At 44.1% G+C, this 15050-nt stretch overlaps 1 protein-coding gene across 1 annotated transcript in view; it reads left to right on the forward strand.

Annotated features, from left to right (window-relative positions):
- LOC132821685 (uncharacterized) overlaps window positions 1-15050 on the forward strand; it is a 58451-nt gene that overhangs the window by 39364 nt on the left and 4037 nt on the right. Inside the window, exon 5 of the mRNA XM_060834395.1 lies at window positions 4467-4814. Within this exon, the coding sequence (XP_060690378.1) occupies window positions 4467-4814 (348 nt within the window). The remainder of the gene's footprint in view (window positions 1-4466; window positions 4815-15050) is intronic.

The following is a 15050-nucleotide window of genomic DNA, read 5'->3' on the forward strand; positions in this document are numbered from 1 at the left end:
TGTTACCCTTTGTCTCCTATGACTAAGTCAGTTCGGTGTCCACCTTTCCAGCTCACCCCGATACCATGTGACTTCACATTTTTACCAGTCTGCAGTGAGGGAACTTGTCAAAGGCTTGACTGAAGTCCATGTAGACAACATCAAGCGCTTTCTGTACTGGAACAACTGGTGCAGCAATTGTCCCCCACCATTCAGGACTGTCTATAGCAGGACTGCAGAGCCATCCGATCCATTGGTTATGGGCTGGCTCTGTTGTGTGCTGTTTCTGTTGTTTGATGAGCAAGTAATCCTGGGGATCTGGGTGTTGGCCTCACACATTTCAGTTTGCGTAGTGTTGTATACAGTCAAGTTTAGAGTGGTGCTGGAAAAGCACAGCAGGTCAGGCAGCATCTGAGGAGCAGGAAAATCAACGTTTCGGGCAGGAGCCCTTAATCAGGAATGTGGCTGATGAAGGGCTCCTGCCCGAAAAGGTGATTTTCCTGCTCTTGGATACTGCCTGACCTACTGTGCTTTTCCAGAACCACTCTAATCTTGACTCTGATCTCCAGCATCTGCAGCCCTCACTTTCGCCTGGTATTGCATGCAGCAAAATCACATGTCTCTTTATTGATCTCCCACCCTGACGGGAATGTTGGTGTGGGGGGGTGTTAATGTGGATTGTGAGGTGACAGATTGAACTTCAATGGGCTTACAATGTAGTCTTTAACTTGGGAACTTCATATTGGGGAGTCCCTGGGCAACTCCCTCCTGACGGTATACCACTATGCCTCCACCTCTGCTGCGTCTGTCCTGATGCTGGGTCAGGCAGTGTCCAGGGACAGTGATCGTGGTGTCTGTGATATTGTAAGTTATGGTTCTGTGAGTTTGACCATGTGAGGCTGTTAGTCGACCCATCTGTGCACTAGCTCCTAGATGTCACTGAGGAGGCCTTTGCAGGGTTGACAGGGCTGGGACTGTTCTCACTGTTATTGGGGCCTTGGTCAATGCAGAGTAGTCTGAGTCTATTTGTACTCTACTGGCATTCCTTCACTGTTGCTGGGTCAAAGTCCTGAAACTCAATCCCTTAAATTACTCTGGATAACCCCGACACCTCAGGGCTGCAGCAGTTGAAGAAGGCAGCTTCTCCTGGGCAATCAGGATGGACAATAAATGCACATCATCTGGGCCAGTGACACCCATGACCAAATAAAACAAAAGTAGAAATTAATGAAACAGCGAACATCCTGAGGAAAATGCAAACAAAAAACTGCAGATGCTGCAAGTCAGAAACAAAAGAGTTCAGTCTGGAGTTTGAAAGAGAGAAGGCAAAATCGGATGTAATAGTGTTACAGTTAAATAAAGGTAATTATGAGGGCATGAGAGAGGAACTGACAAAAATAGACTGGAAGCAGAGGCTAACCGGGAAGACAGTAGAGCAAAAATGGCAGGAGTTGTAGGTATAATTGAGGACACTATACAGAGGTTCATCCCCAAGAAAAGAAAGATTATCCGGGGAAGGATTAGACAACCATGGCTGACAAAGGAAGTCAGGAAATGTATTAAAGAAAAAGGGAGATCCTATAAAGTGGCTAAGAACAGTGGGAAATCGGAAGATTGGGAAGGATACAAAAGCAAACAGAGGATAACAAAGAGTGTTATAAGAAATGAGAGGATCAAATATGAAGGTAGGCTAGCCAGTAATATTAGAAATGATAGTAAAAGTTTCTTTCAGTACATAAGAAACAAACGACAGGCAAAAGTAGACATTGGGCCACTTCAAACTGATGCAGGAAGCCTAGTGATGGGAGATAAGGAAATAGCAGGAGAACTTAACAAGTACTTTGCGTTAGTTTTTACAGTGGAAGACATGAGTCATATCCCAAAAATTAAAGGGAGTCACAGGGCTGAGTTGAGTATGGTTGCCATTACGAAAGAGATAGTGCTAGAAAAGTTAAAAAGTCTTAAAATTGATAAATCTCCTGGCCCCGATGGGATACACCCTAGAGTTCTGAGAGAGGTGGCTGAGGAAATAACAGAGGCATTGGTTGAGATCTTTCAAGAGTCACTGGAGTCAGGAAAGGTCCCGGATGATTGGAAGATGGCTGTTGTAACACCCTTGTTCAAGAAAGGATCAAGGCAAAAGATGGAAAATTATAGGCCAATCAGTTTAACCTCGGTTGTTGGTAAAATTCTAGAATCCATCATTAAGGATGAGGTTTCTAAATTCTTGGAAGAGCAGAGTCTGATTAGAACAAGTCAACATGGATTTAGTAAGGGGAGGTCATGCCTGACAAACCTGTTGGAATTTTTTGAAGAGGTAACAAGTAGGTTAGACCAGGGAAACCCAGTGGATGTGGTCTATCTAGACTTTCAAAAGGCCTTTGATAAGGTGCCACACGGAAGGCTGCTGAGCAAGGTGAGGGCCCATGGTGTTCGAGGTGAGCTGCTGGGATGGATTGAGGATTGGCTGTCTAACAGAAGGCAGAGAGTTGGAATAAAAGGTTCTTTTTCAGAATGGCAGCCGGTGACGAGTGGTGTCCTGCAGGGTTCGGTGTTGGGGCCACAGCTATTCGCATTATATATTAATGATTTGGATGAGGGGACTGGGGGCATTCTAGCGAAGTTTGCCGATGATACGAAGTTAGGTGGACAGGCAGGTAATACTGAGGAAGTGGGGAGGCTACAGAAGGATCTAGACAGGTTGGGAGAGTGGTCCAGGAAATGGCTGATGGAATTTAACGTGAGCAAGTGCAAGGTCTTGCACTTTGGCAAAAAGAATAAAAGCATCGACTACTTTCTAAATGGTGAGAAAATTAGTAAAGCCAAAGCACAAAGGGATCTGGGAGTGCTAGTCGAGGATTCTCTAAAGGTAAACATGCAAGTTGAGTCCGTGATTAAGAAAGCAAATGCAATGTTGTCTCTTACCTCAAGAGGGTTGGAATATAAAAGCAGAGATGTGCTACTGAGACTCTATAAAGCACTGGTTAGGACCCATTTGGAGTACTGTGTCCAGTTTTGGTCCCCACACCTCAGGAAGGACATACTGGCACTGGAACGTGTCCAGCGGAGATTCACACGGATGATCCCTGGAATGGCAGGTCTAACATATGAGGAACGGCTGAGGATACTGGGATTGTATTCGTTGGAGTTTAGAAGATTGAGGGGAGACTTAATAGAGACGTACAAGATAATACATGGCTTGGAAAATGTGGACGCTAGGAAATTGTTTCCGTTAGGTGAGGAGACTAGGACACGTGGACACAGCCTTAGAATTAGAGGGGGTCAATTCAGAACAGAAATGCGGAGACATTTCTTCAGCCAGAGGGTGGTGGGCCTGTGGAATTCATTGCCACGGAGTGCAGTGGAGGCCGGGACGCTAAATGTCTTCAAGGCCGAGATTGATAGATTCTTGTTGTCTTGAAGAATTAAGGGCTACGGGGAGAACGCTGGTAAGTGGAGTTGAAATGCCAATCAGCCATGATTGAATGGCGGAGTGGACTCGATGGGCCGAATGGCCTTACGTCCACTCCTATGTCTTATGGTCTTATGGTCTTAAAAATGGAAACTGTTGGAAAAGCTCAGCAGGTCTGGCAGCACCTGTGGAGAGAAATCAGAGTTAATGTTTCAGGCAGAGTGACCCTTCCTCAAGATCCTGAGGAGCTTGACAATGCAGATTCTGAGAGGATATTTGCTCTTGTGAACAGAAGTCAAACAGGGGAACAATTACAAAATAACAGATTACCAATTTAAATAAGAATGGGGAAACATTTCATCCCATAGCTCCTCTTTTAAGTTCATGCAGCAAAGAGCCACATGGCTGGTTATCCCCCTCCTGCACCCAAATATTTTACTCAGTGTAGGAAAATGTAATCTGGACTCTGAGTTTAAATTAACCTGTGCTCATTTCAAAGGTCACAGATTGGAGCTGGTGAATGGTTACAACAGGGGGTTCTCCTTCACACAGTGTGTGATCAATACTTTGAAGGTGGTTGAGCAACAGAGTGAGGGGGAAGGCTGTAAAATCCTTGACCTTGTTTAAAGAATATTAATATTGAGCATCGGGCGGAGGGTTCTGCATGAATGAATTCAGGAGAGTTCAATGGATCCGATCTGGAAGTACCTTCAGCGGTCACACGGCACCAGGTTATAGTCCAACAGGTTTATTTGAAATAACAAGGTTCAGAGCACTGCTCCTGAATCAGGTGAAGTCCTGGTGCAGTGTGACTTCTGACTTTGTCCACCTCAGTGCAACACTGGCACCCCCACATCATGGAAGTATCTTGTAATCAAGGTTTTCAAAGTGAGTGGCGAGGAGATATTTTGATCAGGGTGACTCTTGTTGGGGAATGTCTAGGACAGACCTGTTAGAGATGTGAGTGGGGTCTTTAATTGTTCATTTTATTGTGAAGTTGAAAGGAATAGAACATATTGAAATTAAAACTTCTGCACACTGACCTCATCCATTCTGATGTTTGTCCTTTCCTCAGCTGCTCAGGGAAATGTCCCAGTGGTGAGTGGGACAGAGGGAGATTCAGTTACTTTACCCTGTATCTTCAGTCGCTGGTACTACCCTACCCTGACCACTGTTACCTGGATGAGGAAGGAGCCCTACCAACACATCGTTACATTTACAGCCCAATCACAGGGAACTTGGAGAACTGGACACGGTGGAAATCGATACGAGCTCATCGGGAACCCAGAGGAGGGAAACGCCTCGACCAGGATAAACCAGCTGAGTGTGAGGGACAATCACACTTACCTGTGTCTGGTGGAATACAGATCAGAACCGGATTATCAGTATCTGATCCAGAAAGAGACTCGGTTGCAGGTACATGGTAAGAGACCGTTCCCACATTCTTCAGCCTGTAGAAGGTGCACAGTGAGAGTGGAACAGATTCTGTGAATGTTTTGTGATTTGATTTTCTGGTGAAAGGACATGGAACTAAAACATTAACCCTGTTTCTTTCCACAGGTACACTCTGCCCTGCTGAGTATTTGCAGCATTTTGATGTTTATTTAAAATTTCCAACTTCTGGAGAGGATTAGCTTTGAGTTTCAAATTTAATTTTAGTCCATATTTAATGTACTATGCTGTGCTGATATTTTTAGGTGCATTCTGATGTCAGTGTTGAAAGACATTGACAGACTCAGAACATTCCGTTATATCTCCAAATGCCCCAAAGTTATACTGACACTGAGATCATCTCCTCAAACAGGAAGGTGCAACAGTCTGATGTGTCCCTCTAGGTTACAACCTTCAACAGGAATAGTTCCATCAGTGCAACTACATTCCCACAGTGTCCAGCTGACTGTGTGAGGCATCACAGCCATGTGGGACTTATGCTCGCCCTGTATTCACCCATGGGTAAAGGAAGATGGTGGTAAACTGCTACTGTCACTGGGCGACCAAACCAGACACGCAAGTCTGTGGCTATGGGTTCAAATCCCATCACAGCTGAAAGTGAAATGTGATTAAATTTTTTAAAAATCTGGAATTTGAATGAAAAGCTAACCTCAGGGCTGAGATTTGGAAATTCTGATCTGATTCAGTTGTACACTTCAGGGAATCTGGGGTTCTGTTTAGTTAGCTGGACGGTTGGCTTGCAAAGCAGTGTGATGCCAACAGTGTGGGTTCAATCCCCACATTGGCTCAGGTGACCATGAAGGACCCTCCTTCTCAACTCTCCCCTCACTGAGGTGTGGTGGCCCTCAGGTTCAACCACCACCAGTTCTCTCTCTCTCTCTCTCGTTCTCTCTCTCTCTCTCTCTCTATCTCTCAAGAAAAGCAGTGCATGGTCTGATAGGAATATGGTGACTTGATTTAGAGAATGAAAACTACATTCACACTCAGTGTGCATATGGCAACACATGACAATCTTGAGCCCTCTCTCTCCATCAGCACCACCTCACACAGGCTCAGGGCTGTTCATAATTCACTAACTCTGCACAGTCCACTTCTAATTCTGCATTGGGTAAACAAAACACAGACTGGGTGACCACTTTGCAGAACAGAAATGTTCGTACACAAAAATGATGCTGAGCATCAGTTGCCTGCCAGATCGACACACCAGCTTTTGGGGACCCAGTGACCTTCTGTACTCAATATTGGGGTCGATAATTTTAGAGCCTCAGCACCTTCTCCTATCTCCTTCCCCCAACCCCCCCACACCCAGACCTTGTCATCACATGGGCTACTACCAAAACAATCCATTGTCAGTGACGAATGGTCCCCATCAACAGCTGTTCATTCTCCCAGGCCGACCTTTCCCCTTTCGTTTGTCTGTCCAATTGTTTTTCTCTCTGTCTGGGGTCCCTTCCCACTGAGTGTTTACTCCTGCCCCCTCCCCCCTCCCCATCTTCAGCATCTATACCAACCTTCCCCAGCTATAATCAGTTATAGAGTCATACAGCACAGGAGCAGACCCTTCAGTTCAACTAGTCCACACTGAACACAATCCCACTTGCCTGCGCTTGGCCCATATCCCTCAAAACATTTCTTATTCATGAAATTATCAAAATGTCTTTTAAGCATTGTAACTGTACCCACATCCACCATTTCCTCTGGAAGCTCATTCCACATGAACCACTCTCTGTGTAAAATAAAAACTGCCCCTTATGTCTTTTTAAAATCTTTCTCCTCTCACCTTAAAGATATGCCCCAGTCTTGAAATCTCCCACAAGAGCAAAAAGACACCTGCCATTCACTGGATCTAAATTCCTCAGGCTTTTGTCGATCTTGATAAGGTCACCTCTCAATCTTGTACACTCCAGTGAGAAAGGTCCCAGTCGCTCCAGCCTCTTTCGGTAACTCAAGGCCTACTTTCTCGGCAACTTCCTGGTAAATCTCTTCTGAACCCTCTCCAGTTAAATGATATCCTTGCAATAACAGGGTGACCAGAACTGGACATAATAGAGGCCTCACCAGCATCCTGTCCACCCTGAACATAATATCCCAACTCCGATTATCAAAGGTCTGAGCAATGAAGGCAAGTGTGCTGAACCACCGTATATATAGATGATGCAAACTCGGAAGAATTCTGTACCTGAATACCTAGGTCTCTGTTCTACAGCACTACCCAAGGCCCTGCTTTTAATTGTGTAAGTCTTCCCTTTGTTAGTTTTCCCAAAGTGCAATACCACACACTTATCTTAAACTCCATCTGTCACTCTTCAGCCCATTAACCCATTTGATTATGATCTCTTTGTATTCTAAGATAACCTTCTTTCATTGTTTAATGGACCATCAATGTTGGTATCAACCGCAAACTTGCAAAACATTCTTTCTGTGTTCTTACCTCAATTTTTAAAATAAATGAGTGACAAAAGTGAGCCCAGCCCTGATCCCCGTGGAACCCTGCTGGTCACAGGCCTCCAGAACAAAGCCCTCCCTCCACTGTCACTCTCTGTCTTCTGCCTTTCAGCCAATTGTGCATCCACTTGCCAAGCTCACCCGGAATCCCATGGGATCTAACTTCACTAATTAGTCTACTATGGGGAACCTTGTCAAAGGATTTACCAAAGTCTAAGTGAACAATGTTAACCCCTCTGCCCTCATCAATTTTCTTGTTTACCTCTTCAAAAGACACAATCAAGTTTGTGAGACACAATATCCCTTGCACAAAACCATGCTGACTATCACTAGAGTCATAGAGCCATAGAGATGTACAGCATGGAAACAGACCCTTCAGTCCAACCTGTCCATGCCGACCAGATATCCCAACCCACTCGAGTCCCACCTGCCAGCACCGGCCCGGCCCATTTCCCTCCAAACCCTTCCTATTCATATACCCATCCAAATGCCTCTTAAATGTTGAAATTGTACCAGCCTCCACCACTACCTCCAGCAGCTCATTCCATACATGTACCACCCTCTGCGTGAAAAATTTGCTCCTTAGATCTGTTTTATATCTTTCGCCCTCACCCTGAACCTATGCCCTCTAGTTCTGGACTCCCCAGCCCCAGGGAAAAAACTTTGCTTATTTACCCTATCCATACCCCTCATAGTTTTGTAAACCTCTATAAGGTCACCGCTCAGCCTCTGATGCTCCAGGAAAAACAGGCCCAGCCTGTTCAGCCTCTCCCCATAGCTCAAATCCTCCAATGCTGGCAACATCCTTGTAAATCTTTTCTGAACCCTTTCAAGTTTCCCAACATCTTTCCGATAGGAAGGAGACCAGAATTGCACACACTTTTCCAACAGTGGCCTAACCAATGTCCTGTACAGCTGTAACATGAGCCCCGGCTCCTGTACTCAATACTCTGACCAATAAAGGAAAGCAAACCAAATGCCTACTTCACTATCCTATCTTACTGCGACTCCACTTTCAAGGAGCTAAGAACCTGCACTCCAAGGTCTGTTTGTTCAGCAACACTCCCGAGGACCTTACCATTAAGTGTATAAGTCCTGTTAAGATTTGCTTTCCCAAATGCAGCACCTCGCATTTATCTGAATTAAGTTCCATCTGCCACTTCTCAGCCCATTGCCCCATCTGATCAAGATCCTGTTGTAATCTGAGGTAACCCTCTTCGCTGTCCACTACACCTTCGATTTTGGTGTCATCTGAAGCTTATTAACTGTACCTCTTATGCTTGCATCCAAATCATTTATGTATATGACAAAAAGTAGAGAACCCAGCACCGATCCTTGTGGCACTCCACTGGTCACAGGCCTCCAGTCTGAAAAATAACCCTCCATCACCATCCACTGTCTTCTACTTTTGAGCCGTTTCAGTATCCAAATAGCCAGTTTTCCCTATATTCCATGAGATCTAATCTTGTTGATCAGTCTCCCATGATGACCATCCCTAATCATTCCTTGCCTCTCCAAATGCATATAAATCCCAAATTTCAGAATTATTTTCAACAACTTATCCACCACTGAAGTCAGACTCACAGGTCTGAAGTTCCAGGCTTCTCCTGACATCCCTTCATGAACATTAGTCACTCTCCACTCACTCAGCGTCTCACTCGTATTTATAGATGATACAAATGTTTCTGCAAGGTGCCCAGCGATTTCCTCTTAACATCTGACAAAGTCCTGGGATTCATGAGATCAGGGCTCAGAGATTTATATTTTCAAAGACCTCTAGCCCTTCCTCTTCTGTAATGCAAACTGTTTTCAAAACATCAATATTTATTTCTCAGCGTTCTCTCGCCTCCACTTCTATCTCCACAGTAAAAACCAACACAAAATATACACTTAAGATCTCTCCTATCTCCTGAGGTCGAAGACAAAGGAAATCTCTTTGCCCTATACTCTGTCTCTTGTTGCTGTCTTGGTCTTAATGTATTGATAAAATCCCTTTGGATTATCCTTAACCTTATTTGTTGAGGCTATCTCATGTCCTTTCTTTGACATCCTGATCGCCCTCGTATGAATGCCCCGACATTCATTATATGGTGCAAGAGATCCATTTGGATCCTGTTGTTTATATTTAGTGTATGATTCTCTCCGATCCCTGACTGGAACCTCCATCTCTTTATTCACACATTGTTCCTTAAAGCAGTACAGTTGAAACCGTCCTTTGTGAACGGTCTTTTCTGTCTCAGAAGAGGTCGCAGTGATCCAAGAATCTGAATCCCTGAACATGACACCACCTCTTCAGCCATTGATTTATCTCCTTTATCCTTTTGTTCCCACATCTGAGCTTGGCTTTGGGAGTAAAATAGAGATTATTACTTTTTTAATCTTCAACCTAACCTTTGATATTACTTTGTAAAGCCTTAATCCTTTCCCTAACAATGTCATTCCCATCAATGTGTACAAAAACTTCCAGTTTCTCATTATTCCCTTTAACAGTATGCTTCAAACATTTTGCAATGTCCTTAATCCTAGCACCAAGAAACAGTATAATATCCTAGATCCATGCTCACTGCTGCAGAACCACCTGTCTGTGCCCTTGACAGGAGAATCACCTACAACAATTATTCTTTTAAATTTTGTCAAACCCCTTTGAACATAAGGTTCATTTTTAGCGCCCAAGATCTGACTGTCCCTTCTAATTTCCTCTGAGAGATTATCCTTTCAACAGTATGAGAGATTTCTGAACTACCTTCTTAACTTTCCTGACAGTCATCCATCTATCTGACTGATCCTGCTGTGTTATCACCTCTCGAAATCTACTGGCCATCTAACGCTGTGTCTCTTGTATGTCCTCAATGTCATTAAGTCAAAAAAGAAGCAACTTACACTGACATTTTAACTGTAAAATAAACTACATTTCTTTATCCAAAGAGCTAATAATAAGCACAAGTGGTCAGCAGACAGCTTTCAATGTTCTGATTAAAAATAAAATCCCACTCCAGAGCCAACCACGTGTTAACCTGTCCAAGAGCTCTGTGAACACAACTTGGTTTGAAACAAAACTTCCCTCAGCAATTATTTTCCGTCAACAAAACTTCCCACAGCCCACATGTGGGCCTATCCAAAAAGTCCATTGATAGGATTCTGTTTGATTAAAAAAATTGTGTCTGTCCATTTTGGGAATTTTTTTGTGTTTTGAATATAAAATGACGAAAAGTGAATCAAACAAAAAGCTTTTCTGACTGAAATGTAATAAATGTAAGAAAGCTGGAAGTAAATTGGGAAATAAATCTGAATCTCAGGAGTAGCTGCAAGACCCACACTCCTCCCAGCCCACTGTTTTTGATCATTTTATTTCTGAAGAAATGTCACTGGACCCAAAACATTAACTCTACTTTCTCTCCACAGATGTCACCATACCTGCTGAGTTTTTCCCACAATTTCTGTTTTTGTCTCTGCCATCCTTACTTGGTCAGGTCTCCAGGACAGAGGTGGACAGTACATCAGGATTGAAGAAGGGTGTTCACTGTGTCAGGTCAGTGGAAGTGAGTGTGGGTCCTGGAGGTTGGGCCAGGGGCTGTGTGAGGAACAGCACTAGGTCCCATGATTTCTGTCCCTAGCCCCATCTACACGTGAATGCTGACCCACTGAATTATATTTGCCTGCTGGGTAAGGAATCTTCTATGATGCTGGGGACATCTTCTGGGTCAAGTTAAGTGTGAATGCCACAGCCCTATTAGTTGCACTGATGAGCAGGGCCCTCCCTCATTGAGGATGGGGATATTTGTGGAGACTCATATTCCTGTTAGTTGCTTAATTGTCCTCACCCATTCATATCTGCATGTGACAGGTCTGCTGAGCTTATATCTGATGCACTGACAGTGGAATCACTTCCCCCAGAGCATCAATTGTGGTTTATGATGTTTGACACAGAAGTAGTTTTATAGCTGACATCTCATTTTCAGGTTTGCTGGTGATGTTCCTGGCATCACCTCCTGCATTGTTCATTGAACGAGAATTGATGTCCTGACTTGATGTTAATGGCTGAGTGGGGGAGAATTACATGCCATGAGCTTACAGATTGTATTCCAGCTCAATTCTGCTGTACGGATGGTCCACAGTGTCTCAGGGATCCCAGTCTTGACTTGCTCGATCTGTTCAAAGACTGTCCTATTTAACACAGGCCTAGTGCCATACATGATGGGGATGTACCTCAATGTGATGAGGTCTCCACGGGACTGTGAGGTAGTTACTCCTCCCAATCCTATAATAGGCAGATAGACGGCTGAGGACAAGGTCAAGCTTTTCTCTCTTGTTGGTTCCCTCACCACCCGCCACAGACCCAGTCCAAGAGCTATGTCATTTCAGATTCCACCAGCTCAGGCAGTAGTAAAGCTGCTGAGTCTGTCTTGGTGTTGGACAGTGACGTCTCCCACCCAGAGTACATTCTGTGCCAGTGTTGACCTCAGTGCTTCCTCCAAGTGGTGATAAACATGATCAGAAGCCTGGGAGTGGGGGGATTGTGGCAGTGGGTAGTCATCGGAGATTCCCTTGCTCATGCTTGACCTGATGCCATCGGACTTCATGATAATGTTTCGAGTTCAGAAAATTCTGCTGAGCAACTGCTGTCTGATTGGTTGAGATGTGCTGTTACAAAGCTATATGTTCCTGGAGTGTCTGAAAGTGGAAAGTATCTGGAGCCTGCAAAGAGAAAGCAGCCAGCTCTGCCTCTCCCCCATCACTGTCGAGAAAAGCAGAAAAAAACACAAGTAATCTGGAAAGAAAGAAGTCACATGTGAAAAGTTCTAAGTTCACCTGAATGGCCGTTGAATTTGAAGCATAACCATCGCTGTCCAGAACACAGCATTTCATTCCTGCTAAAAAACACAAGGACTGTGAGAGAGAATGATCCTTCCATTTTTTTTAGATTAGATTAGATTACTTACAGTGTGGAAACAGGCCCTTTGGCCAACAAGTCCACACCAACCCGCCAACCACCACATTTAAAACTTACCGAACACTACGGACAATTTAGCATGGCCAATTCACCTGACCTGCACATCTTTGGACTGTGGGAGGAAACCGGAGCAAACCCACACAGACTCGGGGAGAATGTGCAAACTCCACACAGTCAGTCGCCTGAGGTGGGAATTGAACCTGGCTTTCTGGCGCTGTGAGGCAGCAGTGCTAACCACTGTGCCACCATGCTGCCCACAAAAAATCTTGTGGTCAGGACTTTTATTTTCAGAGTTTTGTTTACCCTGTTACCCTGTCTACATTCTTTTGTCACTCATGGTAGAAATATAAATCATCTATCTTTTCTCTGTCTTTATTTTATGTGTGTGTGTGTGGCTTTGAAGGGATGCTGTTTAGGAGCATTAATTAGGTATCCATTTCTTTCACTGCTCTTATTACTGGAATTATTCATTAATGGAATTATTTAACTGTTACTGAAGAATCCTGGTGTGGCTCACTTCTGTCCCGAGTAACAGTCTGTCAGGCACTTTGGATGTTGGGTCATCCTATTGGGATTCTTGCACATTTGTGTAGCTGCTGACAATGTGTGGATCAGTAGGGCATGTTCAGACATAACATGACTCATTGAGTTTATGAAGGAGTGATGAAGATGATTGATGAATGAGTGGTGGACATGGCCTAAATGGACTTCAGCAAGGTATTTGACAAGGTTCTGCATGATAAACTGGTTAACAAGGTTAGATCACATGGAATACAGGGGCAACTAGCCATTTAGATACATAACTGGCTTGTAGATAGGACACAGAGTGTGGTGGTGCAGGATTGCTTTTTAGACTGGAGGCCTGTACCCAGCGGTGTGCTGCAAGGATCGGTGCTGGATCCACTGCTTATTGTCATTTATATAAATGGCTCGGATGTGAATATCAGAGAAATGGTCAGTAAGTTTCCAGATGACACCAAAATTGGAGGTGTCATTGACATCAAAGAAGGTTATCACAAAGGACAACGGGACTTTGATTAGATGGGCCAATGGGCTGAGGAGTGGCAGATGGAGTTTAACTTAGATAAATTTGAGGTGTTGCATTTTGTTAAGGCAAATCAGGGCAGGACTTATACACTTCTGGTAAGGTACTGGGGAGTGTTGCCAAACAAAGAGAACTTGGAGTGCAGGTTCATTGTTCTTTGAAAGTGGAATCAAAGTATAGACTGGTTAATGAAGAAGGCATTTGGTATGCTCGCCTTTATTGTTCAATGCATTGAGTACAGGAATTAGGAGGTCTTATCATGGCTGTACAGGATGCTGGTTGGACCACTTTTGGAATATTGCATTTATTTCTGGCCTCCCTGCTGTAGGAAAGATGCTGTGAAACTCAAAAGGGTTCAGAAAAGATTGAGGAGAATGATACCAGGGCTGGAGGGCTTGAACATAGAACATAGACATAGAACATAGAACATAGAACAATACAGCACAGAACAGGCCCTTGGCCCATGATATTGTGCCAAACATTTCTCCGAGCTGAAGCACCTTTCCATGTACCTATCCAATTGCAGCTTAAAGGTCACCAATGATTCTGACTCTGCCACTCCCACAGGCAGCGCATTCCATGCCCCCACCACATTTACTGCATAGAAAGAGGTCATTTGGACCATCGTTTGTGTGTGAGTTAACAAAAATCTGACTATACTTCCCCCAGAATACAGCTCTTGATCTTTGTGCCTTTTTAAACAACTGTTTTGAGGGTTTTAAACTAAATAATGGGCGATAGGTAGAGGTGGGAGGTGGAAGCCAATTGGACAGAAGTTTAAAATGTCAAAAAGAAGTAAGACAGCAGAGATGCAGGCTACTGAAGAGGCAAATGGGAAGTCTACAAAATCCCAAAATACTGCTTAAATGTTACTCGCGTTTCTAACTCTAACACTCTTTCAGACAGTGAGTGCCAAACTCTTAAATCCCTCTGTATGAAAACGTATCTCTCCTCAACTCTCCTCTCACCCTTTATTTCTTACCTTGAGCCTGTTTTCCCATTGAGCCTGCCCCACCATCCAATAAGACCATGGGTGACCTTTCCATGGACTCCGCTGTCCTTACCCACTTGCTGACCATAACCTGAAATTCCTTTTGTGAAGAAGCTGCTCCTTTAACAAGGTTCGGTTGTCCTTGGTTTTTTTTCTTTTGCCTCTAACCCAAGCTGCTTCATTTTCACCTGAACTTTAGCCTCTCTATAGATTCTGATGGAGTTTCCAACAAATGTAAATGTTGAGCTCCTGCTGTAAGTATCTGTCCTTTCCTCACGGAAGGAGGCAGCTCCAACTCCAGCTTGTTTGCTCATTCCCACAGCTTGGCTTTAACCACCTTTTTGTAAAACTCCCAAGGTCACTTCCTCCAGCCCCAGAAAACTTTTGCTGACTGAAAGAGCCCTGACTTCACCAAGCAACACCAACCAAAACCAACATCCACAACAACAGACACTAACACTTACCATTCACTGCCTTCAAGTCCAACAACTCGAATCCCAGTTGCAACTAAACAACAAATCCTGTAAAGAGTCCCCATTCTGTTATGGACCAGGCCAGATCCCTCAAAACCTTTAAGAAGGGAGTCCAGACCTTAACTTTGCTCGTTGTCTTAAACAGGTGTAAAGTGGATATTGCAGGAGAGAATTGGCTGGTCAAACCACTTAGTTTTAAACAAAACAGAGTTCATTTACAAGATTTGGAGGAGTCGGTGTTGGACTGGGGTGGACAAAGTTAAAAATTACACAACACCAGGTTATAGTCCAACAGGTTTATT

This window comes from Hemiscyllium ocellatum, chromosome 2, assembly GCF_020745735.1.
Source record: "Hemiscyllium ocellatum isolate sHemOce1 chromosome 2, sHemOce1.pat.X.cur, whole genome shotgun sequence".
NCBI classification, from domain to species: Eukaryota; Metazoa; Chordata; class Chondrichthyes; order Orectolobiformes; family Hemiscylliidae; genus Hemiscyllium; species Hemiscyllium ocellatum.